This window comes from Chelon labrosus, assembly GCF_963514085.1.
Source record: "Chelon labrosus genome assembly, chromosome: 8".
NCBI lineage: Eukaryota > Metazoa > Chordata > Actinopteri > Mugiliformes > Mugilidae > Chelon > Chelon labrosus.
Window position 1 is genome coordinate 915,958 of NC_140358.1, and position 27,286 is coordinate 943,243.

Below are 27,286 nucleotides of genomic sequence, written 5' to 3' on the forward strand. Positions count from 1 at the left end.
CAGAATGCCAGAGGAGGTCTTTCCTACTGATGTCCGTTAGTCCGTTACTCGTGTTTCAAGTGTGACTGTGAAAGCTGTGAAAATTATGACTTGTGAGTCCACAATTAATTTTAATAATCATTACTACTTATTGAATTTGTAACCTAATTCTCCTCATGATACACCTTCTCATTTCTATTTGTGAAATGGTTTTATTTGTGCATTTTCCCATCAACTTTGCTGCAAAGTCTTGGATTAAATTCCATCCTAAAAACATATTGTTTGAGGCCATTGTGTTGAGTTGGTGTATTTTAAAATGCCCTTCATCAAAAGAACATGGGAGTGGAATTATTTATTGAATTTGGCAGGAGATCTCTGATTTGTAAGTACTAGTGAGCACACTTGGAACATATATAATACGTATATCCCATAAAATATTGTTCATCAAATAGGAGATTAATACGGTAAGAGATGAGAGAAAGAAACACCATGGTCAAACCACACAACAGGAGACAGGGAATGAGAGAAAAACTACAGTTTATCCCCATTCAACATACTCCGGCACGATAGGTGGCGGTATACATCGTATAAAGTTGTTATTGCGAGCCATACACATATGTCTATGGTTAAGACGAAAAGAAGAACACGATTCTCGTTGACTCAAGATATCGCGATAATTCAAGGGAGATTCAAACTGGGGCGGTTTGACAAACGGCGGATCACTGACAAAGTAACTAAACGTTGTTTGTTATATTGTTTATATTTTGAGTTGCAGTTGTCGGTATCACTACAGCTATGCAGTTCGGAGTTAAGTAGTCGCTCGCCTCGTTGAAAAGTCTTTTTAAATTAGTTTTAGGTTACTTCAGTATAAACGTTACCTGTTTCGTCAATCATCAAGCATTCATCGACGATAGTTTTAATCATTAGCTTTCTTGCAGAACGTTCAGAGCTTACTAGCCTTGGTTACACTTGCTTTGTAACAACGATAGCGGGAATGCACCGTTTGCATAAGATGTAGAGGCGGACCTGGAAGCCTGTCCACAGGCCGGGCTTTTATAGGGAAATATTATCCATTTCAGGGCCGTAATACGCATCAGCATTTGGTACAAACTTTCAAAAACGACTACGCTAAAATGACACTGGGATAAGCAGTTACGCGTACACAAATAAATACTTCAGAGTAATCTCATTAAGCAATAATAATACACAGGACAAGATGGACTAATTACTTATGTGAAGTGATTAAAAGATTTGGACCATTTTCCACAAGTAAATTCGTCGTTTTTCCTTTATTCTTTGTACAAGAATCTGACCACCACCGACATATAAAAATTCATTCATTCATTCATTCATTCATTCATCTTCTGTAACCGCTTGTCCTGGGCTAACCACCACGCCATTGTGCCATCCCCCTTATAATAATACAGATTATATGATAATAGAAAGAGTGTGGCGTGGTGGTTAGCACTGACGACAGCACAGCAAGGTTGGGCCATTAGGTTGGAAGGTCATTTCAACACGTCTCTTTCTTCCTCTCTCCAGATGGAAGCAGAAGAGGAGATCCAGCTGCTGAGGAGGCAGCTGAGAGAGAGGGAAGAACAGGTACACCAGGCTGCTCAAGCTGGCTTGGATCTTCTCAACCAGCAGATGGAACTGCAAAACAAGCTGGATGAACAGAGAGTAGAGATGACCAATGCACTTGAGGTAAGATGATGCTATTTTGAAGGGCAGCCTACACAAATCACAAGAGACACACGATTAATCTGCAATTTGCAGATTCAGTGTCAGTTAAATTCCGTTTTATTTGTATAGCATCAATAACAGTACAAACTGTTTTAAGACGCTTTACAAAATCTGGTCTCAAACCTGGCCTGAAACCCGCAGAGCAAGCCTTAAGGCCGGGCTAGTCAGTTGGCGGCCCCCGGTCCCCTGAGGAATTTGTACCGGCCCTTACAGTGTCGTGTCGTTATTACATATGTATAGTCTAATACAGCGCATGACTATGGCTAATTGTACAGTCTCTCGTGCAGTAGGAGGTGGTATGCACACGTTTAAGTCGGACCTGTATTTTGAGGGGGCGCACATGACCAATCAAAGTCGCCGTTCGCGCTCGAGTGCAACGCTCTGAGCGCTGACTGTATATACGCCTGGCTCTGACCGCTCTGACTTCTTTCTTTCAAGCACGAAGGTTGTCTAAAAAGACAAAATATCTCTCTCTACTTAAAAGAAAAATGAGTTCAGTAGTTGTCCATATCAAGAGGGTTGCCAACCGTCCCTTGAAAAACAGAATTGTTCTGTATTTAGAAACAAAAGTACGCGTCCCGTATTGAGCTGAAACGGGACACACTTTGTCTCAAAAATAGTGAGTAAAATGTCAGTGGAATGAATGAACAACAGGGCGCTTTATGTGAAAATTTACGGTAAACTTATTCCCAGGCCGTTTCCTGCTCTGTGACCAATGAGCTCATTGGTCGATCGAGGTATTGTTGTTTGCGAAGAAGATACCGGAAGACAACAAAGCAAACACCTTTTACTCGCACTTTCTGTTTGGACTTTTCTTCTTGCACTATTACAAGAGGAATGCTCTGCTTTCTATTGTTTTATATTAATACAGTTTTAAGTTAAGCAGGACAGGTTTCTGTTAATTTTGTTATTTTGTATTAAAAATAAATGTTGAATAATAATTTGTTTTGCATGTGTTCATATCACTCAGAAATATGCATCTAATTCAAGCTGGATAGAGACAGAAAAGAGGGACACACAGCAGTTAACATGCTAGACAGTAGTAGCATAGAACTGAATGACTAGTAATACAGTAGAAATTAGATAAGAAATTAGAGGACAGGAGCTCAGTTCCAGATGACACACACTAATGTCTGTTAGTGGTGTCCAGCTATACAGATCGTTTCACTTTTACAGAATGAGATGGCCACGTTCAACATTCTGAAGCAAAACCCAAACAAGCTGCCATGGAAAATGTTTTCCTAGAACATTTTTTTATGTACAAAGTCCCAGTGAAACCTGTTGATTGTTTAAAACATCTCCACTTGTCTTTGTATGATATGTGTGTAATAGACTCTCGAGCAAGACAAATACTCCCTGCAGAAGGAAGTGGAGCTGAAGATTCGGATGCTGCAGTCACTGCAGTCAGACTATGATTGTGTGAAGAACCAGCAGAAAGAACAGCTTCAGCAACAGCAAGAACATCTGGAGAGGAGTCACAACATGGCACTTAATGAGCTCCACAACAAGGTACAGCGAGCTGTGCTCTACACTGGTCTGTCTCTGAAAAAACAAAACAAAAAAAAAACAACTAAATTATGACCTTCTGAGTAAAAACATAAAACTTCTTCAGATAACAAGATCAGAGAAGACCTCAGCTTGTCCAACAAGTTTCTTCTGGAAAGAGGACTCTCAGGTTCACAGTTTGTTTTAGTATAATGTATAACTTGTTTGGTAACATTTGGTAATCTAATTAAGCCTTAATTGCCTTTGGATTACAGATCACAACGGATTTTTTTTGTGTGTGTGTTACACCTTATTTTATACGCAGAAAGGCCCAAGTCAGCCAGTGGATTTGAACCCAGAACTTTCTTGCTGTGCTTGTGTGCTTTCAACTCAGGGTATATATTTTCAATACAGGTTACACATAACTGGTCTGGTCCGCCACTTTAATGTAACACTGTTCCACTGCCATCTTGTAATTACTTTGAGAGTTACTTTCAAATGGTTTTGGGCTTGGTGAGTATTCGTGCATAAATCCTTGTTGACTGCCTCTATTAGACTCATTGCCTTGCTGCAGAAAGAAATCGGACCAAGGATGAGTTGCCCTGATTGCTTGACAGAAAATAAATCTAAATCTAAATAAATGCCTCAAACAATATGACACTGAATCTAAACACAGAGACATGATGCAGTTTAAGGACTGATACTTGTCAGTTTAGACAAATGCTAGTACCAAGGAATTCAGTTGTTTTTGACCTTGCAGCATATATTTACCTCATGCATAATCTTTCCTTCCATCCATCTGTTTCAACACACTTAAACCTCCCCAGAGTGTGAACAGTATCTTCTTTAGATGAATACAACTTAGATGAAGCAGAACGGAAAGGCACGATAATCTGCACCTTGTCACACATTTCTCATCTCCCCTGCAAACGTGCCCCAAGCCCTTTCTCTTTCTGTGAATGAAGGAGTGTGATCATGGTAAATTCACTGTCCCAGAAAAAGATATAATTCCTGTTCTGTAGTGTGAGTTTATGTATCTCCCAATATAACAAAATCTTAGTGGTCTGATCACAATATGATGAATTTCTCCAGTGTTGCAGGGATATCACCTGACACTGAACTACAAATTAGAGGTGTCATTATCTATAGTGGGACTCTCATCCATACCTTATCTTTAACATAATGATACAAACGTGAGTCCAAATGAATGTGTGTCTGCTTGTCTTGTCTCAGATGCTGAGGTTGCAGTCATCTCTGGAGGAATCCCAGCTGAATGAAAAACAGCTGAAACACAAACTGGAAGTGCTGACTGAGACTCTCAATAACAAGATGGAGGAGCTGCGAGCTCTGAATGAAGACACCCAGAGTTCTATGGCGTCTGAGATGATGGAGGGGCAGATGAAGATTATGGATCTGGAAAGCATTAAAGTGAGGGGGAAATACATAACACCTTAAACTAAGACTGTATGGACTTCAACTGTTATCTGACATTTGTGCAGATACTTTTAACATACTGGGAAGCTAGTCTTAATCATCAATGGTGTGTGATCTTAAACCTATGTCTTGGTGGTCATCTTGTGTTCCAGCTAATTCTAAATATCACCCTTTTCTTAAGATGTTTTATTAGCAAGTGGAGTGAAATGTTTTTGTTCCAGATTGAGTTGGAGCAGACACTGCAGGAATCTCAGTATAGAGAGCAACAGTTGGAACTGGCCAACAGTAGCCTGCAGCGCCAGATAGAGCGACTCACAGAGGAGAAAGAGGAAAGAGAGAAAGAAGCTGTGTCCTGGTTCAATGCATTAGAGGTAAGCATGTTTACTACATTTGTGTCATTAACAAAGGGATGGACAGCACTTTGACCTCTGCCTCAAGGTGTATATGCTCATACTATATCTTTTTTTTTTTATCTCTCTGTAATTATAGAAATCTCGTGAGGTGAACAGGGACCTCCAGATCCAGTTGGATCAGTCTCTTCAGCAGGCTCAAGATCCAAACAGCAAAGGGAACTCTCTGTTTGCTGAGGTAAAAGGCATACAGCAAGAAAAGCTATGGCTCTGCTGAAGCGGAAAATTTAATTAAGTAAATTCAGTTGTATTTATGGAGCACTTTGAAGAAACAACAAAAGTTTACCAAAGTGCTGTACTGTACAAAGTAATTAAAATAAATACACACAGTCAACACAAAGAAAGGCAAGAAATTAATTTTAATTTAAAACAAACAATAAACAAAGAAAAGAAAAAAAAATGTTTTAAGGAAGGATTTAAAAACTGTCAAATTGTGTCAGTGTTACAAAAACACAATCTGCCTTGTCCTTCAACCTTGTTCTTTGGACAACCAGGAGCAGGTGATCAGCTGAATGACCTTAATTGAAGGCGTGGTTGGAAGAGAGATTGGTGCCAGTCCATACAGTTATTTGTATGCAAATACTAAACTTTTAGTAAATCATTCTAGCCAGTGTCAAAATGTCCATCTTGCCAGCCAATCCTTTATAACTCCATAGTTATACAAGTGAGAACATACAGGTATGTATGTTTAAACTAAACACAAAATCATCAGCATGAAAATTCTTATGACTTGTATTGCAGTTGGAGGATAAGAGAGCAGCGATGGAGAGACAGCTCATCAGTATGAAAATCCAGTATCAGTCACTGCAGAAAATACATGCCTTCAGCAAACAGCAAATGCAGCGCATGAAGGTACTGTGTGTCACTGAGAGCACCTGGACAATACCTTGATTGTTCCTTGTATGACATTGTGGATGTGAATGTGTTGTGCAGGTCCAGATAGCCACTCTGATGCAGCTGCAGGGTTCCAGGGCTGACCCTGCTCAGTTGGAGAGACTGCAATCAATGCTCTCTGAGAAAAATGGAGAGATCCAGAATCTCATGACTAAACTGCAGAGACTGGAAAAGGTGGAGGTGAGAATCACTTTAAAAACTCTATTCATAAAATATTCAGTATGTTATGTACCTATCCCACTTAATAGTAAATATCACAACCTAACAAATGACATACAAATTCCAAATTTATATTGTTCACAATTTATAGAAAGAAAATGGCATACTTGTATAACCTTCCTATTGTCCTCCAGGTCAAATTTAAATGTTTCTATATCCCAGAATTTGATATAAATGTGGTCTTCTGCCCATGGATTTGAAAATAATGTGTACGATAACCCCAATTCAGAAGAAGTTGGCTAAAAGTGTATAACAGAATTAGGTTATACATTTTATTTCAGGTTTTATAAATAGTCAAATGGACCAGGTCAGTTGCAGGATCGTTACGAGGTGTAGTTATATGTCTCTTCAATGTAATAACATATAATAAATATTTGAAAACTTCTAAGTACAAATTCTAAATTAGATTGTATGATCTTCTGCAGGCTAAGAAAGCGTCTTGGATTTAAAAAAATCTGTAAGGACAGCAGCTAGGCATAACTTGAGTTCAGTAGTTTCAAGTATTTAATGAATAAAGTCAAAAGGCATCCTGAGTGATTATTGGAATAAATTCAAAGGGATTAATTACTGACTGTTTCTCTGTCTTTAGGTTTAAAGCCATATGTCTTCCCCATTCCTTTTACACATATTTTTACAGATACTTTTATATTCTGTGTGTGTGTGTGTGTGTGTGCGCATGCGTGCATGCATGTGGGAGTAGATGTTGTTGCATTCTCAGGCTGCTAATACTACTCCAGCAGAGGGAGACGGCCAAGATGAGACATACTACACTGATCTGCTCAAAATGAAGCTCAACAACACTGTGTGAGTTTAGCTGCTTTAACATTCCTCTTAAGTCCTTTGAGGCCTTACTTTATCAAACTGCTGGGTTTATTCTTGGAGTGGTCTTACTGTGCAAACAATCACCCACTTGTAATAAACTTTGTTGAGGTAATATGAGTATGAAGTTAACAAATATCCAGATAAAGAAACAGTTATAGAGAGGTGATGTGAAAGGTTGCATTGAAACAAACTCCAGGTATTCATCAGGAGACAAATTTAAGTCACTCATTTTGTCAGTCAAGTGGTTATGTGTTCATATTAAGTTATGCTTTATTCACAAGTGGTCAGATCAATAAGGCCATACATCTATACGTATGATGTCTTTGATCTACTGAAATTGTGTTTGTGTGTCTGCTTGTGTTGTTATTATGTATTATAGGGGACACGCATATGTTTATAACGTTACATTAGGGAGAAGTGACTTCAAGTCCCCGTAATATATAAATTTCACTTGGACTGGGTCAAAGTTTGAGGTAATATAAGGTTAGGTTTCAATTAAAGTAAGTCCAAGTAATATTTGGGGTAAGTCTACACTAAATACTGTAAATGTACTCAAAGTAAATATTTGACTGTGTGTGTGTGCTCTCAGTAAGGATGCAGAGCGACTAGGAGATGAGCTTTCCCTGCAGAGGATGAAGTCTTTGTCAGAGAGCCAGAGAGCTCTGGAGTTGGAGAGGAAACTCTTCACCTCTGAACGGCTGCTCAAACAGGTCCTGCTGTGATGTCTAGCATAGTCTTTGTTCTACTTAGTGTAATCACTCGTTCAGCAATAGTTTCATTGGTCTTACTTTCAACAAATATATGCATTGTTGTCAAAGAGAAAACTACATTTGAGAATGTTTGCTATATTTCTGTTCCTGCTGCAGGCTCAGAGTGATAAGATCAATCTGCAGCTGCGAATAGAGGAGTTACAACACAAATATGAACCAAAAGGTAACTAGACTATCAAATTCACACATTGGTCGCATGTGTGTTTCTGCCTTGTAACATAGCCTCTGACAATTTGTGTAGAGGTAAAAAAAAATCTCACCCAGAAGAGAAAGAAAGAGAAATTTCCAGTTGACATCATACCACCCTCTGAAGAGATCAGACTTGACAAAGAAGTTGTTGCTGTCGTGATGGATGTGACGGATAATAAAACTACAGACCCTGAGGCAAACACCTGTCCTACACCAGAGACAGTGAGCTCCACACAAGGTGAGTGGACATAAGTCACTCATATTGTGGACTGACACAGGATCATCACTTAAAATCTAAATTTAGTTCAGTTACTTATGTCAATTCTTATAAAATGCACACAACAACTCCGAAAAGCTATTTAGAGTTTGCTTCATGTGACGTGAGGGAAGCATTGATCATTCAATTATCCTTACAGGTTCAGACCCTGAACTGCGACCTGCTAAGTGTGTGAAGATCAGTGGAGATAAACCTGTTGTGATTCCCAACCCCAGGTACTGTCAGCACTGGTGAAGATTTCAGATCATTTAGTGACTTTGGAAGCTACAAAACACACATTTTTCCATCTCTTACTTTTCTGCATCTAAGCTCTGTGTCGGGCTTTAGTCATGTACTGTTCATTCTGATGTATTTAGTCTGGAAAGTAGTTGACACTTCACTTCTCTTCTTCTACTCCTTTAGTGGATGTTATATGTTACAATGGGGCTTACTATTCATTCCATTGTATTTTTATATAGCTGTACGATACATGTTGTATACAGTGAGACTAGGCACAGTCATTTAGATTTTTTGTAGTTAAGGTCTTAAAAAACACTGAATTTAGTTGTCGCAAAAATCCTGGAGAAGGTAGTCAAAATCTTTAGTTGAACTACCCAAAATCTTTGATTTTTTTTTCCTGCCCGCTGTAGACCGTAACAGATTTTTCTGTCAGGATACAGATCCTTGATTCATAATGTGTCAGTTTTAGGAAAACATGAATTTACTCATTGATAAATCCATCAGTCCATCAGACACAAGGCCTCACAGACAAGTAAAAGGCCCCTCGCCCATATATACAGGAGTGAGAAGTGCCTACATAGGACAGAAACAGTGCTTTGAAAGAATATTCAGGCTTTTTACAAAAATGGCAACAAAATTGAAATACAATTGCACCCAAAAACTAAATGCCACAAACGGCTGAAAGACTGCTCTTTTGGCTGATGTGGATGTTACTATAGTGTGACAGAATTAAAGATGTTGATGTTGATTCATCTTTATGTGAATGATTTGTCTAATATGACTGTCTTAGAGGTACAACTAAAATTCAAAGCAGCGTTCTTGAAGATGAGTCACTGTTTCTTTTCCAGAATTTAGTGTCGAACTAACATAGACAAACCAAATAATCTGCCGTATTGATAATAACTGATTTATTTTTTCAGCCCTGCTGTGACTGGCTGCAAAGAGATAGAAATGGAGGAAAACCACCAGCAGCAGAACAGACGAGAGGAGAGGAGCAAGAAACAAAAACCTGTAGAGATGATCCATGTCGGTTCTAACAGCAGCATGGAGAACCAGTGCAGTCAGCAGTAGCTCTCATCCTGATCACAATACATACTGCCACATGTAGATGTGTGCGTGTGTGTGCGTGTGTGTGCGTGTGTGTGCGTGTGTGTGTGTGTGTGTGTGTGTTTGCGTTTCTAAAAAAAATGTAAACATTTAAATATTGCAATTTTTACGTGTACTTTTTTCTGCTGTGTTTTTGTTTTGAGCTCCATTACAAGTTTATTAAACATATTTCCAACGTTCTGATTTCTTTTTTCCTTTTTCTAGTACATAAATAATATAAAAATGCTTGTAGTATTTTACGTCATTTTTCATTTCCCTGGTTGATATTCCACAACATTAGGTGGCAGCACTGAGTTGTGGTGTGGTTTAACAGACATTGCCCCGCATCAAGATGAAAATGACATGACGTGGATCAATCGGGACCAATGAGAGTAGAGTGAAAAGAGACAAAACCTTAGGTATATGGGAAGTATACGTGCTTTAAAGCCACTGATAACAGGTGCTATTTACGTCCCTCTCGTGTTTTAAATAAACCAGCCGGTGAGTGTATGTTAACCTTTACGTGTGTCTTTGTTTCATGGCTAGCTAACGGTAAAGTAACGTTGAAGTGTCCTGTAAAATAGCTATTTCTGGTATTCATAACAACTGACTCTTTCATTGTAATTGCACGACTTGTGTCTCACTGTGCTGGTCGTTTTGTCAGTCGGTGCGTCTGGTGCGTTGGTGACATACATATAGTAACATATGTTTACATCGCGTTCATGCATTCAAATATAGTTTATTTTCTTTAGTTTATCTCCATCTCCAGTAGAAATGTCCAGCTCTTCTGATGTTGTCATGTGTGCACATATTATTACTGGTGTACTGTGTTCTGCTTTTTCAGTCACCATGAGGCTGATATCCAGGCATGTGGGAGGATGTTCATTTGCCTGCTTGATCCTGGCTTTTCTGTTGGTGCTGAGTTGCTGTCGCATAGTCAGCATTCTTAGCCAAAAGGTGAACTTTACTTTTTGACATCTTATTTTTATGTTAGAATTTAGTTTTTATATTTATACAAGTTTCAGCAATGGCAAAATATATCCCATTAAAGTGTTAGTGTAGGGTTTGTATACCACAAACAAGTCATATGCACCACCATAATTCCTCTTATTTATTTAGAGAGGCTTTCGTTACAGTCTAGATAGTAAGACATTGAAACTTTTAGGGGAGCAGCCCACACTGGATTTGACAAGCAGTCATTGTCAACCGAGAACATTCATTAATACACAGGATTAGATGTTACAATCCCTTGTGCCAAAATCCCAGGCAAAACACATTTAGAGGCCCTGTCCAGCTGAGAAACTCTAATAAACCTATGGTCATGTGATCACCTGGCCATTTGATCCTTGGTTTCTGACCGCTGATTTTCTCCCTGTTTAGCTGGCTGGCCTCTCTGTCTGCCTCAGTGCTTGTAGAATGATCTACTTTAGTGAAGGATATAGCCTACAACAGCAAACATTTTTGTTGTGGGTAGGTGTTGTGTTGTAGTTAAACCTGACACTTTGTATTATTTGTGTATACATGATCTCAATAACAATGCAGTTCGTAAAAAGACGCTTTACAGAACCTGGAAAAATAAAATAGGTTGTGTTTTTTTATCCCAGTCATTTTATTTGAGACAGATCAGTACAATAATATGTAAATTAACAGATTTTACATAATCAATGAGTCCACTTCAGGTTTTCAACAGGACTCTCAAAAATTGAGACTGGGTATGTCACTCAGCTGTTCACCACAAATGTTCAAAACGTGTCCATTTGCTGACTCAATAACAGGAGTGAATACCATACTTATGTATACCTTCATGGTTAACATTTGATCATACAGCAGGTGGATTAGTATGAAAAACAGTTTGAGTCATGAATTAAGGATTAGTGGAGTTCATTTGGAGAGTTATCGTCTTCAATGATGAGAGACCTTCTATGTAAGGTATAGCCTACAGGAACAACTGGATAGTTCAGTAGGGTATGTATGATTTCGAACATGCAGACAAATTTAAGTCTCATGTGCTGACTGTAGGCCATTTCTGATGTGTTCATGACATGTGTCATAATAAATGAGTTTAAAAAAAATTTGAATTGAAATTGAAAAATGTTATAATTTTATTTCCCCACAATTGACCTGTGTGCAGTCTGAAGGTGCCTTAACTGTGGTGGAGTACACAGAGAGAGGAGAGGGAGTCGATGGTGATGAGGAGGAGGATGTGACAGTTCATGATGATGATGATGGAAAAGGAGATTTGGAGGTGGTCCAGCCTACTGAGGAGTGGCAGACACTTAAATCAGGTAATGTACAGGAGTATGTAAAACCGTTAGCTTTATTCAGGTTTGCTCAGGCTCTGTATGAATACCAACATTAAATTCTAAGACATAAAGACCTTTATGGACAATACAGATCAGGAAGCAGCTGATGGTTTACTGGGGAATTCTTTAGACTAATTTTGTGTTCACTCACAGTAACATTTGTATCTTCTGATCCATGAAGAGTAATGTTATGTGTAGTTGACTATTGCTGGTTTTGGATGATGCTCAGGCATAGTTATTTACACCTGCAGTTAGAATGATAACTAGAGCAGGTACTAGGTGACCAGTTCTCTCTCGAGCCAACAATAACTTTGAATAGGACTGATGTCATGGTACCTTATCTTAGTTGTCTCTTTGATTGTGCTGTATGAGTCGCCTGGCTATGGTTGTTTTGCTTCTTTGGTTCATAGAAGCATTGCAAGTTCTCAGATATAATCAGTTTTATCCATAGCACCACAGATTCAACCACAATGCAACTAGAGGAAATTTGGACAGTAACCATGTCCATAGTCACACATTCATCCAGCACAGCTAATGTCAGTCATAGAGTCATATTCAGCCTTTGAAATGAGCAATAAATGCATACTCTTTTCAAATCTACAGGCATTTTCTGCACTATATGAATGAAGAATGAGGAAATACAGCTCTGCACACTGTAAAGACATATCTCCTGTGTGTGTTCATAGGCCAGGCAGTGCCAGCAGGTTCCCATGTGAGGCTGAATCTGCAGACGGGTGAGAGGGAGGTCAGGCTTGGAGAAGAGCAGTTGAAATACTGGATGCAGGAGCACAGGTGTGGGCCCTGCCTAATATCACACTCTTGAGGATAAAGCGACTTCAGGATATAGTGTGTGTGTCTCTACTGCCCATGTGGTAGGAACAAGATAAATAGGAATGTGGGCAGTAAAGGTCTGTGTTTGCAGGGAGAAAGGAGAGACCCAGTCATCCTTCAGTCCTGATGAGCTCAAACAAGCCATGAAGAAGATAAAGGCGGACACAGACCATCAGGTAGAAGCAAAGCACAGAGACAAGGCAGTTTGGGAGCTCTGCAGTCACACGGTTTTCAGTACACTGATTATGTGTTGGGAGCTTTTAGTTGAAATAGTATAGTATATTTTTATTAACAGTTAAAACAGCTAGCTGTGTGTTTGTAGGACTCTGTGGCATCTAATTTCCGTCCCCTAGAGGAGTTAAAGAAAGACATGGCTCAGCTGGACCTGCTGGTGGAGACGGACGTTGAGGTATGTTCAGATTCTTTAAATGCATCTTCAGATCCAGTCTGTGTTTTATGCTCTGTATGCAAATAAACCCGACATCATCGGATGTGCAGTAGAATATTTTAAACACAGACCTGCATAAAACTCAGACTGTAACTGCAACCCTGGAAGGTTCCACCATAATATCCTGTAATAAAGGTAAATGAAGACATTGGTGATTGAGGAAATATGTAACTGAACCACACACGGCTCCTTATACATCAACAAGAATCAATAAATAACACAAAATAACCCTTGTGTACTCTTATTCAATTCTTTCATTTGTAAATTATTACTTAGATGTATTGAATTTTTAGTTAGTTAACAGCTACAAGGGCAGAATAATATAAATAATAGTGGTGTGTTTTGTTCTGAATGAATGGGGCAAAACTCCTGTTGAGTATAGGCGGTCTTTAGTGCGACTCAGGACACATTAAGCTCACACTACCAAGGGAATGTGGACACATGTGACGCAGATCACCTCCAAATGTGATCAGAGATCAGCTCTGTCAAATGTGATCTCAATGCATCCTGGGGATGTTCACACCTGTCTTTTATGTGATCGGAACGCCCAGATCGGATCTTAATGCAAGGTCTGAACAGGCCCTAAAATGGCCTATAGTCCTGTGGCATCCTACCCCCTCTGCTACTGGTAATTGCTGGCCAGCTACTGCCAGGGTTTAGCTTTAAAGGGCCTGTTAAGACCTTGCATTAATATCTGATTAGGGCTATCCAATTGCAAGTGACCAGCTTTAGGTACATGTGTTCAGACCTGGCATTAACATACGTCTCCAAATGTGTTTCCAGATCCGATCTCAGTTTCGTGCTCTGTATGCAAATAAACCCTGACATCATCTGGGGCGCAGTAGAATATTTTAACAGCTACGGTCTCTAATGGATCTCTGCTGCTGCTCCAGAACCGAGAACAGTGCTGTTTTATGTGTGCATGTTATGACTTGGACACACATATTAAGTTATTATTCATTGATCTCCGCCCAGACGTTAGTTAGACCTGCACAAAACTCAGATTATAAATCCAACCCTGGAAGTTTCCATACACACCACAATCTGTGATTGACGAAATACGTAACTTAACCACACCCATGACTGCATCAATAATTAACACAGAATCATACTCGTGTACTCATTAAATATTTTTCAATTGTAAATTCTTACTTAGACTTATCTGTTTTTAGTCAGTTAACAAGAACAGAATATTTTAAAAGGCTCTCATTACTATTAAACAGACATCATTTACGGCTCTTTTTCCTTTTCAGGTGATCATTTATAATGGTTGGTTATAATGGTGGTTGTGTATTTTTTTTTCTGAATGAATGAGTCAAAACTCCACTGACCCCTGTTGATTATAGGCTGATTATAGTCTTTAATGTGTCTCAGAATGCATTGCGTTCACACTATCAAAGGAATGCAGACACATGTGAGCCAGACCATCTCCAAATGTGGTCAGAGATCGGATCTCTCAAATGCGATCTCAATGCATCCTGGGGGTGTTCACACCTGTCTTTTACGTGGCCAGAGCGCCAAGTTCAGAGCTTAAAGGGGAACTACTGTATTTTACAACCTGGACCTTATTTCTGGCATAAAATACGATTGTTTAACTCCAGACTCAACGGGGAATAGCATACAGCATACCATAACAAAATATTGGTGAAATTAATGAGTTTCGCGGCAGATAATGCGCTATTTAGAGGCCCACTATATGGATATGCGCGGATGTAAATATCGTCCGAATGACAAAAAATGACACTAAAGTTATATGGGTGAGTAAACGATCGTATTTTATGCCAGAAATAAGATTCAGATTTATTGAGAAAATGTAACTACATGATTATGCAAAAAAAAAAAAAAAAAGGAATCCTTAAACTAGGAAACATGTAATCAGTCAGTATATTCATTTATTTTCTGTAACCACTTCTCCTCTGGAGGGTTCCAGGGTTGCTGGAGCCTATCCCAGCTGTCATTGGGCAAGAGGCGGGGTACATCCTGGACAGGTCACCAGTCCATCACAGGGCTAACACAGAGAGAGAGAGACAACCATACTCACACTAATGGCCAATTTAGGATTTACAATTAACCTAACAAGCATGTACCCGGAGAGAACCCACGCAGACACTGGGAGAACATGCAAACTCCACATAGAAAGGCCCCAGAGGCATCAGTGCTAACCACCACACCACTATGCTGCCCTCAATGTATTCTTATTGTTTTTCATTTTAAGTAATTGGCTTGTAACTCTGGCACTGGTTAAGTTATAACTTAAATCCTTCTCTTTTAGAAATTAGCCTAATTAATTATATGCAGTAAATTCGATCTATAGCTTCCTATTGGTGAAGGGAACTCTGACAAGCTACCATTCAACAGGATGTTTTGTTGGCAACGACTATTATCACAAATCTTCTGTGCACAGAGACCTGCATGACTGTAATGTTGCCATGAGTCCTGCAAGTGTATTTAGTTTATGGTTCAGTAGAAGGAAGTCTGTTTTGCTGTTGTCTAGATAATGAGACGCCTGCTGGACCAGTTCAGAAGCAGCAACACAACCACTGAGCAGAGACGGAGCATCCTGCTGGAGCTGGAGTATCTAGTGCACCAGGTATCAGAGCACATGCACTTTATGTTCAAACATAACTGCTGTCAGGAAGTTATTCTTTGAGGTGTAAGTCTCTAACTCTGCCTTCCTTTTTATGTGTGTGTTAGGTGGATAATGCGCAGACTCTGTGCTCAATGGGAGGACTCCAGTTCATTCTAGAAGGTCTGAACAGTTCTGACTTTAGATTACAGGAGAGCTCTGCCTTTGTCCTGGGATCTGCTTTGGCCAGGTACAAACAACATGTTGATTAATTTCATTTATAGTAAGAACCCTATTATAACCACATTCTGTACTTGGCAGAAAATCACAGAAAATGATGTGTGTTTTTTTTTTTTTTTTATTATATTTTTAGTACAGGTCACAGGTTATGTACTACAATATATCATACCTTGAAGATGTCTGAATGTCAGAACATACCTTAATACCACCACTCTACTCGAGCTAAGCTTCAACCTTGGTCTACAAGCAAAACTGTCCAAATAACACATCAAATTATGCAGAACACACTGCCAATCAAGACGTGGTCCCATACAGTACAGTGTGTCCTTGTAACTGGTGGAGGTAGAGCAGAGCACAGTATTAAAGGAAAACGTGAGTGAGTCTGGCGGAAGTGTAGGCAGGTCGTCGATATCCTGGCTCCGCATGGCTCCACTCTCGGGACCGTTCTGAGTAGACTCCATAGTTGCAAAATGTTGATTTTCTAGGGTTTAGTGAGACAGCAGCTACCAACCAAGTTAAAAAAGGATCTTTTACTGAATAATTGACAAGGAGTAGGGTGAATTAAAATACTATCCTTGGACAGTGTTAAGTTTGATAGAATTCGCTTTTTGATTATAGTTGCCTAATTCCCTCTTGTAAATATACTGTACAAGTGTTTTACCATGCAAATGAGGATCATTTACTTTCTGGAGAAACGGCCAGATGACCAGCTCTAACTAATCTCTGACTAATGAAAGATGTTAGTATAGCACGTATTTATATTTCATACCAACGACAAGACAGGGTCCCCTTTGCAAAATGCATTGCAGTGCTTTGCATTGTTTATTTGCCACCTCTACAGCCAATCCCTCTTTTTTCATTTGGACAAAAAGTAATTAGGAGATCAGAAGACAAATGCTTATGCCAATATCCATGAGGGTGATCCTTGTTTTAGTATTTGCTCTGCTTGCTTTTAGGCACATACAGTAGATCACAGTGGCACATCTAGCCAGTTGCTGCTGTAACTTGTCTTACTAACAGTTGGCTCTATTTGAAAGTTTAAAAACTGATGTGCTGTTGCATTGCAATAGATCAGAATTGGATGGATCTGCTCATAGGTGATTTTCATGAGTTACACTACAAAATCTGGACTCTGTGAAGTAGTAGCACTGTTGTCTTCCTCATAGATGTGTTTGTGTCCTGCAGTAACCCTGTGGTTCAAGTGAAAGCTATGGAGAGCGGTGCTCTGCAGACACTGTTGACCACATTGGCCACTGCAGAGCCACTGAGTGTCAAAAAGAAGGTACATTCAAATGCTTTACTGTCAAAATAGGGTGTCCAAATGAATATAATTCAACTGTGATGTTGTGTATCTGTGACTGTCTTCGTATTAGGTACTGTTTGCAGTGGCCTCTCTCTTACGCAACTTCCCCTACGCACAGCGTCACTTCCTGTCACATGGTGGCCTGCAGGTTCTATCGGAGCTGTTCAGGTTGGATGGAAGAGGAATTCTGCGTACGCGTATTGTTACCATGTTGTATGACATGATCAGTGAGAAGGTACTTTTGATATTTTTTCAGCATGTATTAAAGAAGAGTGTGACTGTGATTTTCTTTCTAAAGCTTGTTCTAATGATTGATGAGTGAAATTGTGCTATAAAGGTTTGAAATGTTCAAAACTGCCCATAGAGGAAACATGGCTGTATGAATAAAGTGGATAAAGTGCAGACAGGGTAAGTAAGCTTAAACGGGAGTTACAGAGGTTATATATTTACATGATGGATCTTAAATCCATACCTCTGCAATATCATGAACACTGAATCAGTTTGCAAGGCATTCTGGGAATTTTCTTCTACTATGTTTGGAGTCTGCATCTTAAAGCATTCTGCAATTATTAGGTAGCTGTATCTGGGGAATTAGGATTGGGATTCAGAGTTGAAGTGGCTCTTGTTAAGAATACTTAATCTGGTTCTTTAGATGACATTCATGCTGTTCTCTTCTGCTCCACCAGGAGCTGATCTCCCAGGCACACCTGGACCCAGTTTCAGATGCCTCCCACAAGGAGAGGGTGCGTCAGTACTCCAGGGTGCCCCTGCAGGGGGAGCTGTTAGAGAAAGGCTGGTGCAGTCTGGTCCCACAGCTGCTGGACTCCACTGAACATGACTACAGAGAGAAAGTGAGCTGATTGAAACAATAGAGGGGTTTTAAAACCATGGTGATTATTGACGCAAGTTATGATCAGCTTTAGAAGTGAAATAATCCTGAAGACTCCAGACAGGCTAAACAAATGTGGTATAACAAATCCTGAAAGTTTGTACCAATGTTTTTGCAGGCTCTCCGGGCTTTGTTGGCGATGGCTTCTGTGTGTTTGGATCAGTACCGTTTGGACAACTCTCTGCTGAGCTCTCTGCTTTCTCTTAAAGACCAGTACGAGGAAATGGTCCAGTCAGAAATGATTCTAGGAGAGGAGAACAGCTACTTTGCAGAGATAGTTGACCTAATAGATGCCCTGCAAGTCAAAATGAAATGACCAGGATTGTATTTTAATATTTATTACAATGTGATGCTTAGAGGAGAAGACCACAGGTGGAAAGAGTCTTCAAACATGAAAACTGCATGCAAATCAAGGACATAGAATGCACCCATGTAGGCAGAAAAGTAGTGGACATGACAGTAATAATCAACTAATATTTTATTGGTGGCCTTTTTGATAGAATATTTTTGAATTCCCTCCAAAGGTTTTGCATTTCTTCTAACTCATGTGAATTGTACACAAGTGTTTTGGTCCAGCCCAATCTTAAAACTCCGCAGTTAATACTGAATGGAGAGGTTATATGTCACTTTATGCATCCAGTGCTCCTGGTTCACTATTTGCTGCCATGGACATGTCCAGCTGTACAGCCGTTTGACCGCACAGTGCTTTATTAATTCATGAATACAGTAGCTTAAATTCTCGAATGGATCACTGCACACATGCAACTCCTATGTAGTCAGTATTTGCTTTATTAAAAAAAGAATGTCATACTGACAAAACAACCTAACAACCAACGCATCTTCGTTTTTTTTTTTTTAAACTTGTGCCATACAGGCATAGATGAGGGCACACTGGGGTCACAACCAGCAGTGGCCTTTAACAAGTCAGCATGTCATAAAAGCACTGAGCTTTTCTGCATGGGTGAGATGAAATGCAACAGTATTGTGACCTATTGTGAAAGTTATGGCAAGGTAATGCAAAACTTTCCCTTTGTGACTTTTGGGGACTGTGTGTGTGACTGGAATAGATTTATCAATTTTGTTTAGGGCATGTTCTCCCTGTGTCTGCGTGGGTTCTCTCCAGGTACTCTGGCTTCCTCCCACCATCCAAAGACATGCTCATTAGGTTAATTGGTGATTCTAAATTGGCCGTAGGTGTGAATGTGAGTGTGAATGGTTGTCTGTCGCTCTGTGTTAGCCTTGCGATGGACTGGCGACCTGTCCAGGGTGTACCCCGCCTCTCGCCCGATGACAGCTGAGATAGGCTCCAGAAGACCCCTGCGACCCTTCATAGGAATAAGCGGTTACAGAAGATGAATGAATGAATGAATTTTGTTTAGGATTGTGGAAAATATTTTACTAAGTGTTGGTAATTTAAAATAATAAAAAAAAATATTTGCAATTCATGGTGTTATGTTGATGCATTTTGGAGCAAATGATGCATGGTCTCACAATAAGACCTTTCAGTTAGATGTAGTATGCCGAAACTCAAAAATACAGTCTGTACAGTGACCATAAAAGCATTATTACCACCTGTCAGACACAGTTAAAAAGAACACTGTATTGACAGTATGAACTGAATTTATCTAAAGACAGTTCATACAGTGAAAGTGTTCATTGTTTGGCTCAAGGCTGGTCCACCCCATAGACTGCATATAAAAGGTCCACCCGCACTGTCTGTTTAGCGAAGGATCTTACTGTGAAAAGTTGAACCGGAAGTACAAGTGCTTACCGGTAATGCAAGTCTTTTTTTTTTTTTAACTGTTATTATTTGACATACCTACATAACCCCGAAGGAAGGTGTTAGTAAACAGGACAGCATAGCCGTGGTTCCTTTATTATACTTTAACATGACTGAAAAAGCTGTCACCTGGAGCTGACAGCTGTAATATTTCCTGAGGTTGAGTACTTTAAAAGGAGCTATCAGCTGGTAAGTGGAAAATGGACAGAGGTTCTGTTACCGTATTGTTAGCATTGTTGAAGCTAGTTGAGTGCTAGCCTTCAAATAACTGTACGCTCCAGAGCACACACAAAAAAAGAAACGGGTACTTTAAATTAAGATTGGATAGGGTTTGAATATATATATATATATATTTTTTCTGGTTGGCGAATTAAGTTCATTAGAATGTGAGCAAATATGTAACTAGAATAAATATCCATTACCCTTTAATGTCGCAAGTTTCAAACCTTACTGTTAGCATACCTAATTATTTTCTTGTATATAGTTATGACGGCGGGTGTTGATGACATGCCTTTGTAATCTTACTGTGTGTAGAAAATTGGGCACACTACGATATACCTGGCATTCATTTAAGCACGCGCTTAATCGATTGTTTTCATTCACAAAGGCATGGCCCTCCCGTAACAACTTATATTTAATATTTCTTAGCCGTCCCAGAGATTTTGATACAGTGTACAGTTTTACCATTTTCTCTCTATATTTCTGAAATTGTTTCAACTCCTTTTAGACTACAGCATATATTTTTGTGTATGTCAGTTAATGGCTATGGAGCTGTCTCAGAGGGACCGGCTGTCAGAGCTGGTGGAGGAACTGACCACATCAGGACAGCCACAGCTCAACCAGGACAAAATGAAGGAGGTCAAGAGAATCTGCAAGTATGTCAGAGTAGTCAGTTATATGTGACTGTATACCTGTATATTTCAGACTCTGGGTGGCAACAGTGCATACATCTAGTGTAGTCTTCTGTTGTCATGTTTGTTATAAAGTGTTAAAGCACTTGAAGTCCAAATAATACAGTATGTTCACTGGTGGTCTTCATGTTTTTAAACAGAGCTGTTGATCTTAAGAGTTCCATGCCCAAATATGATCAAAACTGGATGCTAGAACTCATGTGATTATACACAAATAACAATAATATACCAACATTACTACACATTTCTGTGAAATCCAGTGGCAAAAATGCACTGAATAGACAGTGTCATACAGACAGCCAGCATAGAGATGAATAATATAGTCATAATATGACTATATTATTCTTGTCCTTGTTAAAATCTTCATTTTGCTTGGTTCATTACAACTCACACCGATTAGGCACAACATTAAAACCACTGACAGGAGAAGTGAATAACATTGACCATCTTGTGAAAATACAATGTTCTGATGGGAAACTTTTGGACTTGGCACCCATGTGGATGTTACTTAGACATGTATCACCCACCTAGACGAGACAAGGCACCCTCACCCCATATCAGTGGCACTCCTTTATTGCAGTAGCCAACCCCTAGCAGCATGCAGCCTGACACAGACACACACACACAAACAGTTTAGCAACAACTCAAAAAACATGAAAAACAGCACAAGGTGTTGACCTGGCCTCCACAGTCCCTATAAAGCACAGACTGATCAAGTATCTGTGTGATGCTGTGTGATACAAGTCGGATTCGCAGAGGCCAACCCATAGGACCCAAAGGCCCCCACTAACAACATTCTGTTGCCAGACACCACAGGACACCCTCGGGAGGCCCAGGTCCATTCTCTGATGAGTCACAAATGTTTTTGAGGCACAAGGGAGACCTACACAATATTAGGAAGGTGGTCATAATGTTGTGTCTGATCGGTGTGTATACTCACTTTTCTCTTTTTGCCTTGCATTCCTCTCAGGGTCTCTAATGACTGCATTGAACATGTGTACCACTCTGTGATGTCCCAGCTAAATCAAGAGCATGCCGAAATTCGACTATCTGCCTTCCAGATAGCCACTGAGCTCTTCACCCGGTCACACCACTTTAGGATGTTGCTGGTGGACAACTTCCAGGTGAATCTATAGCTCTAATCTACACTATACACTGCAGCACCTCATTTTTCTGATTGAATCAACACTCCAGTGGTATTCCAGATGGAATTTAAAATGCAGTGAAATTACATGACTAATTCAGCTTAGGTTTACTTGTGGCAGTTTGCCAATTTAAACATATAGAACCTCAAAAAGAATAGCAATATAAAGTGAAGTAGCTGACATTACAACAGAACATTTGTTGAGTACACGCAAAAAGGCTCTTTTTAGTAGTTATTAAAAGGGAGTGGGTGAAAAATTGCCATCTGCACAGTTCATACTGGACACAACTAATGTTTGTATTACATCATATCACCAGAAGTCAAAATAAATGAGCCTGTGTTGATCACAGAAAGAGAAGAGAAGTCATTGTTTTGTTTCCAGACAGTATAACTTGCCAGCTAATCACTTTTATTCAAAGTAAGTTGTTCCAAACTTTTACAATGTGTTTTTGACTGTAAGTGAATTTAAAGCCTAAATGTGATTTTGGTCAGTGCAGGAATGATTATGTCCCCCATCTTTTGCATTAACAACTTCTCTTGTCCTCATCCCATGTCTCTCCTGCTGTCTTTCCTTTCCCTTCTTTTCCTGCAGGAGTTCTTGGAGTTAACAGTAGAGACAAATACAGAGCAGCCCCTCCCTCCTCCAAAAGAAGTAGCCAGGAAACTGAGGTCCCTGGCCATCCAGACTGTTCAGTCATGGCAAGCCTCTTATGGCTCTGCTTATAAGAAGTTGACACTGGGCTTTCACTTCCTCAAACAGGTTAAAAAGGTATGAAAGATACAGAGTGCCTTTAAGCACAAGTTTAATATCTAACTGATTTTGGAAATCTAAGGTTTTGTTTTTGTTACACACTAAAATGATTGCAATTTTGAAATAATGACTAGGGATGCATGATAACTTTTTTTAAAAACCAATAACCGATAACTTTCCGCTTCCAAAGGCCGATACCGATAACATACCTGAAGATGAGGAAGACTAATGAGCAAAAGCCACGCTGGCGTCCTCATACGCCTTCAAAACTCCATCGAATCGATGGCTATGTTTCAAATGACTTTTCATGTTCTAGGTCGGGGTGCCCACACTTTCTTGGCTTGCGAGCTACTTTTACAACGACCAAGTCAAAGTGATCGACCCATATATCATACTATTTGTTGCTACAGTGTTAAAAGCTCTATCCATCTGTTTTTATTTTTATCAAGAAAAATTGGTGCACTGCACCTTTAGAAAAGTAGCGCTGTCACTTTAAGAAAGACGGTGGTCTTGAGTTGTTGAAGTCGTGCGTGGCTGTGCATGTGTGCCGCTGAACTGAGGGCATGTTGCAAATATAAAGTAAAAATAAATAAAGATGAACGTTTGTCTTGACGTTTTTTTTGGAGGTGTCACAGATAAACGTTTCAGACTAACATCTAAAACATTTTTTTCAATGGCACGCGATCTACCCGCATTGCCTTCGCGATCTACCGGTCGATTGTGATCAACGTAATGGGCACCCCTGTTCTAGGTATTAAAGCTGGTGCTGATTTTTCCACCTTCCACCTGGCACTTTCTTTAAACATTTATTACAAACAGCCAGAGAAATGTCATCCTCGGAAACTTTGAAAAAGTCCCACACCACCACCGCCGCCGCCATGTTGTTGGTTTACAAACGTATGCACGTTGTGCTGCATTCAAGTGGTGATGGAAGTTCCCTGTTCCCGGTTAGAGAGTCGTTTTTCCGACGTTTTTTGTTTGTGTAACATCCTGGGTAATGGCAGTTACTACCAAAATCATGACCGAGTTGACGAGTTGTTTTCCGACATGAAGGAGTATTTTAATGATTTTTTTCAGCCATAATGTTGTTTTTCCGATTATACCGATGCCACTTGAACGCAGCATTCACTTCAGGCCGTTCAGGTCTCATGTGGGAGTTGGAGTGATTGATTAAAACAACCACTCACACCGCAGTACTGACAAAAATATATATTATATATTATCGCGGCCATTCGTTATGATATCGGACTTATCGGAATGACGTCATAATTTCCAGATATCGTTCCAATTATCGTGCACCCCTAATAATGACACTAGAGTTTTCTGGTTGTGTCTGTGTGCAGATTTCACCTAATACGACTGATTCCTTTCTTACTTACATTCTGCAATACAAACAGTATATCTGTGATTATTTTGAATCTAGTAGGATGCAGCAGGTAGATGTATTAACAGAACGGCCTCTATACAGGCCCTGCTGAATTCTCTGAAAGATGCGCAGTCATGAATATAGGCATTTGTCCTTAATATTAATAAGAACAAAGCAGAAATTATATTATTTAGATAACCTAATCTTTTAGATGGTTTTGACAGTGCCATCTGCCCTTTAGCCTCTTTTTGCCAGTCTGTTTTTGAATCTGCCTTTAAATTTGATAAACAGATCAGTTCAGTGGTCAAGACGAGCTTTATCCAATTATGGTTTCTTAGTAAAGTGAAGGCCTTCCTCCCCTCACATGATTTTGAGAAGATAATTCACGCCTTCATTATCTCTTGCATAGACAACTGCAACTCTCTGTACATTGGACTTGACCAGTCATCAATACGTCTGCTGCAGGCTGTGCAGAATGCAGCTGCTCGTCTTTTGACAGGAAAAAAACGTGATCACATCACACGTGACCTCCCTACCCTGACTTCCAGTCCATTTTAGGATCGACCACAGCAGGGGTCGCATTAACCGCATATTTTCCGTCACTGACCGTTTTTTTAAAACTGTGATGGAAAAATCTGAAGGCAGTCTGTCATTTTGAGAGATTGCAAGTCACATCCCTGACCACTTGGTGTCGAGTGACGTTATTAATTGGCTCTTGTCTCCAATCGCAGTTTGCATTCCAAACAACACGGAACTTTTGTCAGTGCATGATTTCCTGGTACACCGATTACACTGATGCACACGTCGGAGCTCGGCTAACCATTGACTTATATACAGTATATATGTATATATGTCTATACGGCTAACAGCTACCAAAATGGAGGAATCGGATGAAAGCACGTTGCTAGGACTGATGGAAGGCAAATTTTATTTTAAAAAATTACCTGATGGAAGCCTTGATAAAAGCAGACTTTTGTGCAAATTGTGCAAATAAAAATAAATAAAGAAGTTTGCATACCACTGAAGCACTTCAACCCTACGGTGCCATCTAAGAGCTGTTAGCGCTAGCAGTCCCGGTCCGAGTACGGATAAGACCTGTCGGCAGCACAAACTTTTTGTAATTATTTTTTTTTACCATTTAAAGTCAATACTGTTCTGAAAAAGTACTTACAGTTAATGAAAAATTCCTGAAAATTAAATATGTCATTATTATCATTTTAAAAAATTAAAGTGACGGGTAAAAATAGATTATGACGGGATTTGTATGACCCTGTCAGTCAAAATGACAGACAACGAAAAAGTCTAGCGCAACCTCTGCACCAGGTAAACTGCTTGAAATTTGACAATAATCTGCGGATGACTCCTTACAAGCCCACCAAGTTTCGTGCAATACGGTCTATAGAGAGAGCTACAGGTGACACTTGACCTCCTGTCAGGCCTTTTCCCACCTGCTTTAGCCTTTGACTCCCTCTAATGGCAGACTGAGGCAATGGCATCTGTGGGAGACGGCATACAACCCCACCAAATTTTCACCAAAGCTTCTGACCCGCCTGACTCTAATTCATTTGTCAGCCAAGGGATTCCTCTGCAGACACTTTGCTTCAGGCCGTGTCCGACCCGCTTATGCCTCTGCATCCCGCTTGGGGACGACTTTGCCATGGCATGGACCCCTTTATGATCTCTTGCGATCATCTAGTTTGATGTTTTATTTGTTATTTTAACTCATATTTATTGGTTTTGTATTAATGGGGAAATATTTGCATTTGCTTGTACATTACTTTGGTCAACTGAGGTTATTTTTAAATTTGCTATAGAAATAAACTTTGACTTGACGTGACTAGAGGAGAAATCTAGCACTGTCTGAGTCAGTGCAAGATTGACTGTTCCAGACAGAGAGACAGATAGAACAAAGCTCATTTTCACTGTTGCATGTCTGAATTTAATACTGACATTTTCAGTATTACAACTCATCCCTTTTGGTGGTAATGCAAAAATGATCCCACATCATTTCTGCAGCAGCACACACTGTTGCACGATGACAATATTTTCCATGACAATGAAGTGAGTTGTCCATATTTTCAGGTGGACTTTCAGGATGCTGAGGCTAGGACAGTAACAGAGAGGAGGAGGGATGAGGAGAGGCAGAGAAAAATGGAGAGGATCTACAAGGAGAGAGTGGAAGCAGCAGTCAAACACATGGATGGTGAACACCAGTCACATTATTCACTACATAATAATAAAAGTTGTTTTTTATTTTTTTTTATTTTCAAATATTGGCCTACTGTTTGTTTCTTTTATATTCTGACAGTCGTTTAAGATATTGTTGGAACTTTACCAATGACTGTCTTGCACTTTATTCACAAAGTGTTATTTTCTTGTCAGAGTCATATGAAGAAATTGAGGCAACACTGACCGAGATGGAATCCTGTATGAGGCTGCTTTTCCCTGGGTTTGACCTCCCGGATATCCAGACAGCCAATAAGTGTCCACTGGATAAGGACCAGCCCTGCTGCAGCAAAGACCTGAAGGAAGATGGAACAGGAGAAAAGTTGCAAACAATGGAGGAGGGCAGGGAAGAAAAGAAAAGCACTTGGAATCAAAAGAAAGGAGACAAAAGAATATCAGAGACTCAAAAGAACAAGGAGACCAAAGTAGAGGGAAAGAGAGGGAAGGATAATGAGGAGAAAACATCTGAAAGCGAGGAGAGGGAGTTTGAAGTTAGGGAAGAGAAGAAAGGAGAGATGGAGAATACACAGGAGGAGGGAGAGCACAGACAAGATGAGGAGGAAGAAGAGGAGGGAAGTAGTGAAGAGGAGGGGACTGTTGATGAAGACTTGTTTTGCAGGAGTTCTGGCCTCATCTCTTACTCTTACAGTCTGGACCTGAACATCAGTCATGGTGGGTACAACTAGATTAACACTGTAATGCTAGTGAATAGAAAAACAGACAGCTTTCACTTCACTGCAAAGTGTTCTAGCAGCCTTAAAAACTTTGTACCTCAGAATTATTATGCAGGTGACTCAGCAACTGTATAACACAGTTTTATAGATTGACTATTGAACAGTTTACATTTCTGCTATATTACCCTTCATTTCATACATTATACCTACTAATTATACTAATGGACATATTCTACTTAGCTGTTCATACATACTGTGAGCTTCAATCCTTGCATTTACTCAGTTACTGACTTTAGTATAGCACCACGTGTTGGAAACTGTCAAAGC

The 27,286-nt window shown here is 39.8% G+C and overlaps 3 protein-coding genes across 5 annotated transcripts in view; all 3 read left to right on the forward strand.

Moving 5' to 3' along the window:
- The first annotated feature begins 677 nt into the window (after nucleotides 1-677).
- Nucleotides 678-9,727, forward strand: spdl1 (spindle apparatus coiled-coil protein 1). The gene is made up of 14 exons (XM_084549602.1): nucleotides 678-709; nucleotides 1,522-1,683; nucleotides 3,055-3,231; nucleotides 4,441-4,635; nucleotides 4,863-5,012; nucleotides 5,131-5,229; nucleotides 5,793-5,903; nucleotides 5,985-6,125; nucleotides 6,865-6,968; nucleotides 7,576-7,696; nucleotides 7,853-7,919; nucleotides 7,998-8,183; nucleotides 8,362-8,437; nucleotides 9,362-9,727. Exons 2-14 carry the CDS (start codon nucleotides 1,522-1,524, stop codon nucleotides 9,510-9,512), a joined length of 1,740 nt encoding a protein of 579 aa, XP_084405728.1. The 5' UTR covers nucleotides 678-709; the 3' UTR covers nucleotides 9,513-9,727.
- Nucleotides 9,728-9,833: 106 nt separating this feature from the next.
- sil1 (SIL1 nucleotide exchange factor) lies at nucleotides 9,834-19,512 on the forward strand. Of its 3 annotated transcripts, XM_084549606.1 has the most exons (12): nucleotides 9,837-10,028; nucleotides 10,372-10,484; nucleotides 11,659-11,812; nucleotides 12,517-12,622; nucleotides 12,753-12,837; nucleotides 12,984-13,070; nucleotides 15,604-15,699; nucleotides 15,804-15,925; nucleotides 17,101-17,197; nucleotides 17,289-17,453; nucleotides 17,905-18,069; nucleotides 18,226-19,512. In XM_084549606.1, exons 2-12 carry the CDS (start codon nucleotides 10,377-10,379, stop codon nucleotides 18,421-18,423), a joined length of 1,383 nt encoding a protein of 460 aa, XP_084405732.1. In that variant the 5' UTR covers nucleotides 9,837-10,028; nucleotides 10,372-10,376; the 3' UTR covers nucleotides 18,424-19,512. The 3 variants fall into 3 exon arrangements, with proteins under 3 accessions (XP_084405731.1, XP_084405732.1, XP_084405730.1); XM_084549605.1 differs by having other exon boundaries at nucleotides 9,834-10,484; nucleotides 17,337-17,453; XM_084549604.1 differs by having other exon boundaries at nucleotides 9,837-10,484.
- An 89-nt stretch (nucleotides 19,513-19,601) lies between these two features.
- The window catches only part of uvssa (UV-stimulated scaffold protein A), a 56,053-nt gene continuing 48,368 nt past the window's right edge, over nucleotides 19,602-27,286 (forward strand). The window contains exons 1-6 of the mRNA XM_084549601.1: nucleotides 19,602-20,076; nucleotides 20,644-20,762; nucleotides 21,769-21,922; nucleotides 22,535-22,711; nucleotides 26,142-26,262; nucleotides 26,442-26,957. Coding sequence (XP_084405727.1) covers nucleotides 20,647-20,762; nucleotides 21,769-21,922; nucleotides 22,535-22,711; nucleotides 26,142-26,262; nucleotides 26,442-26,957 — 1,084 coding nt within the window. The 5' untranslated portion in view covers nucleotides 19,602-20,076; nucleotides 20,644-20,646. The remainder of the gene's footprint in view (nucleotides 20,077-20,643; nucleotides 20,763-21,768; nucleotides 21,923-22,534; nucleotides 22,712-26,141; nucleotides 26,263-26,441; nucleotides 26,958-27,286) is intronic.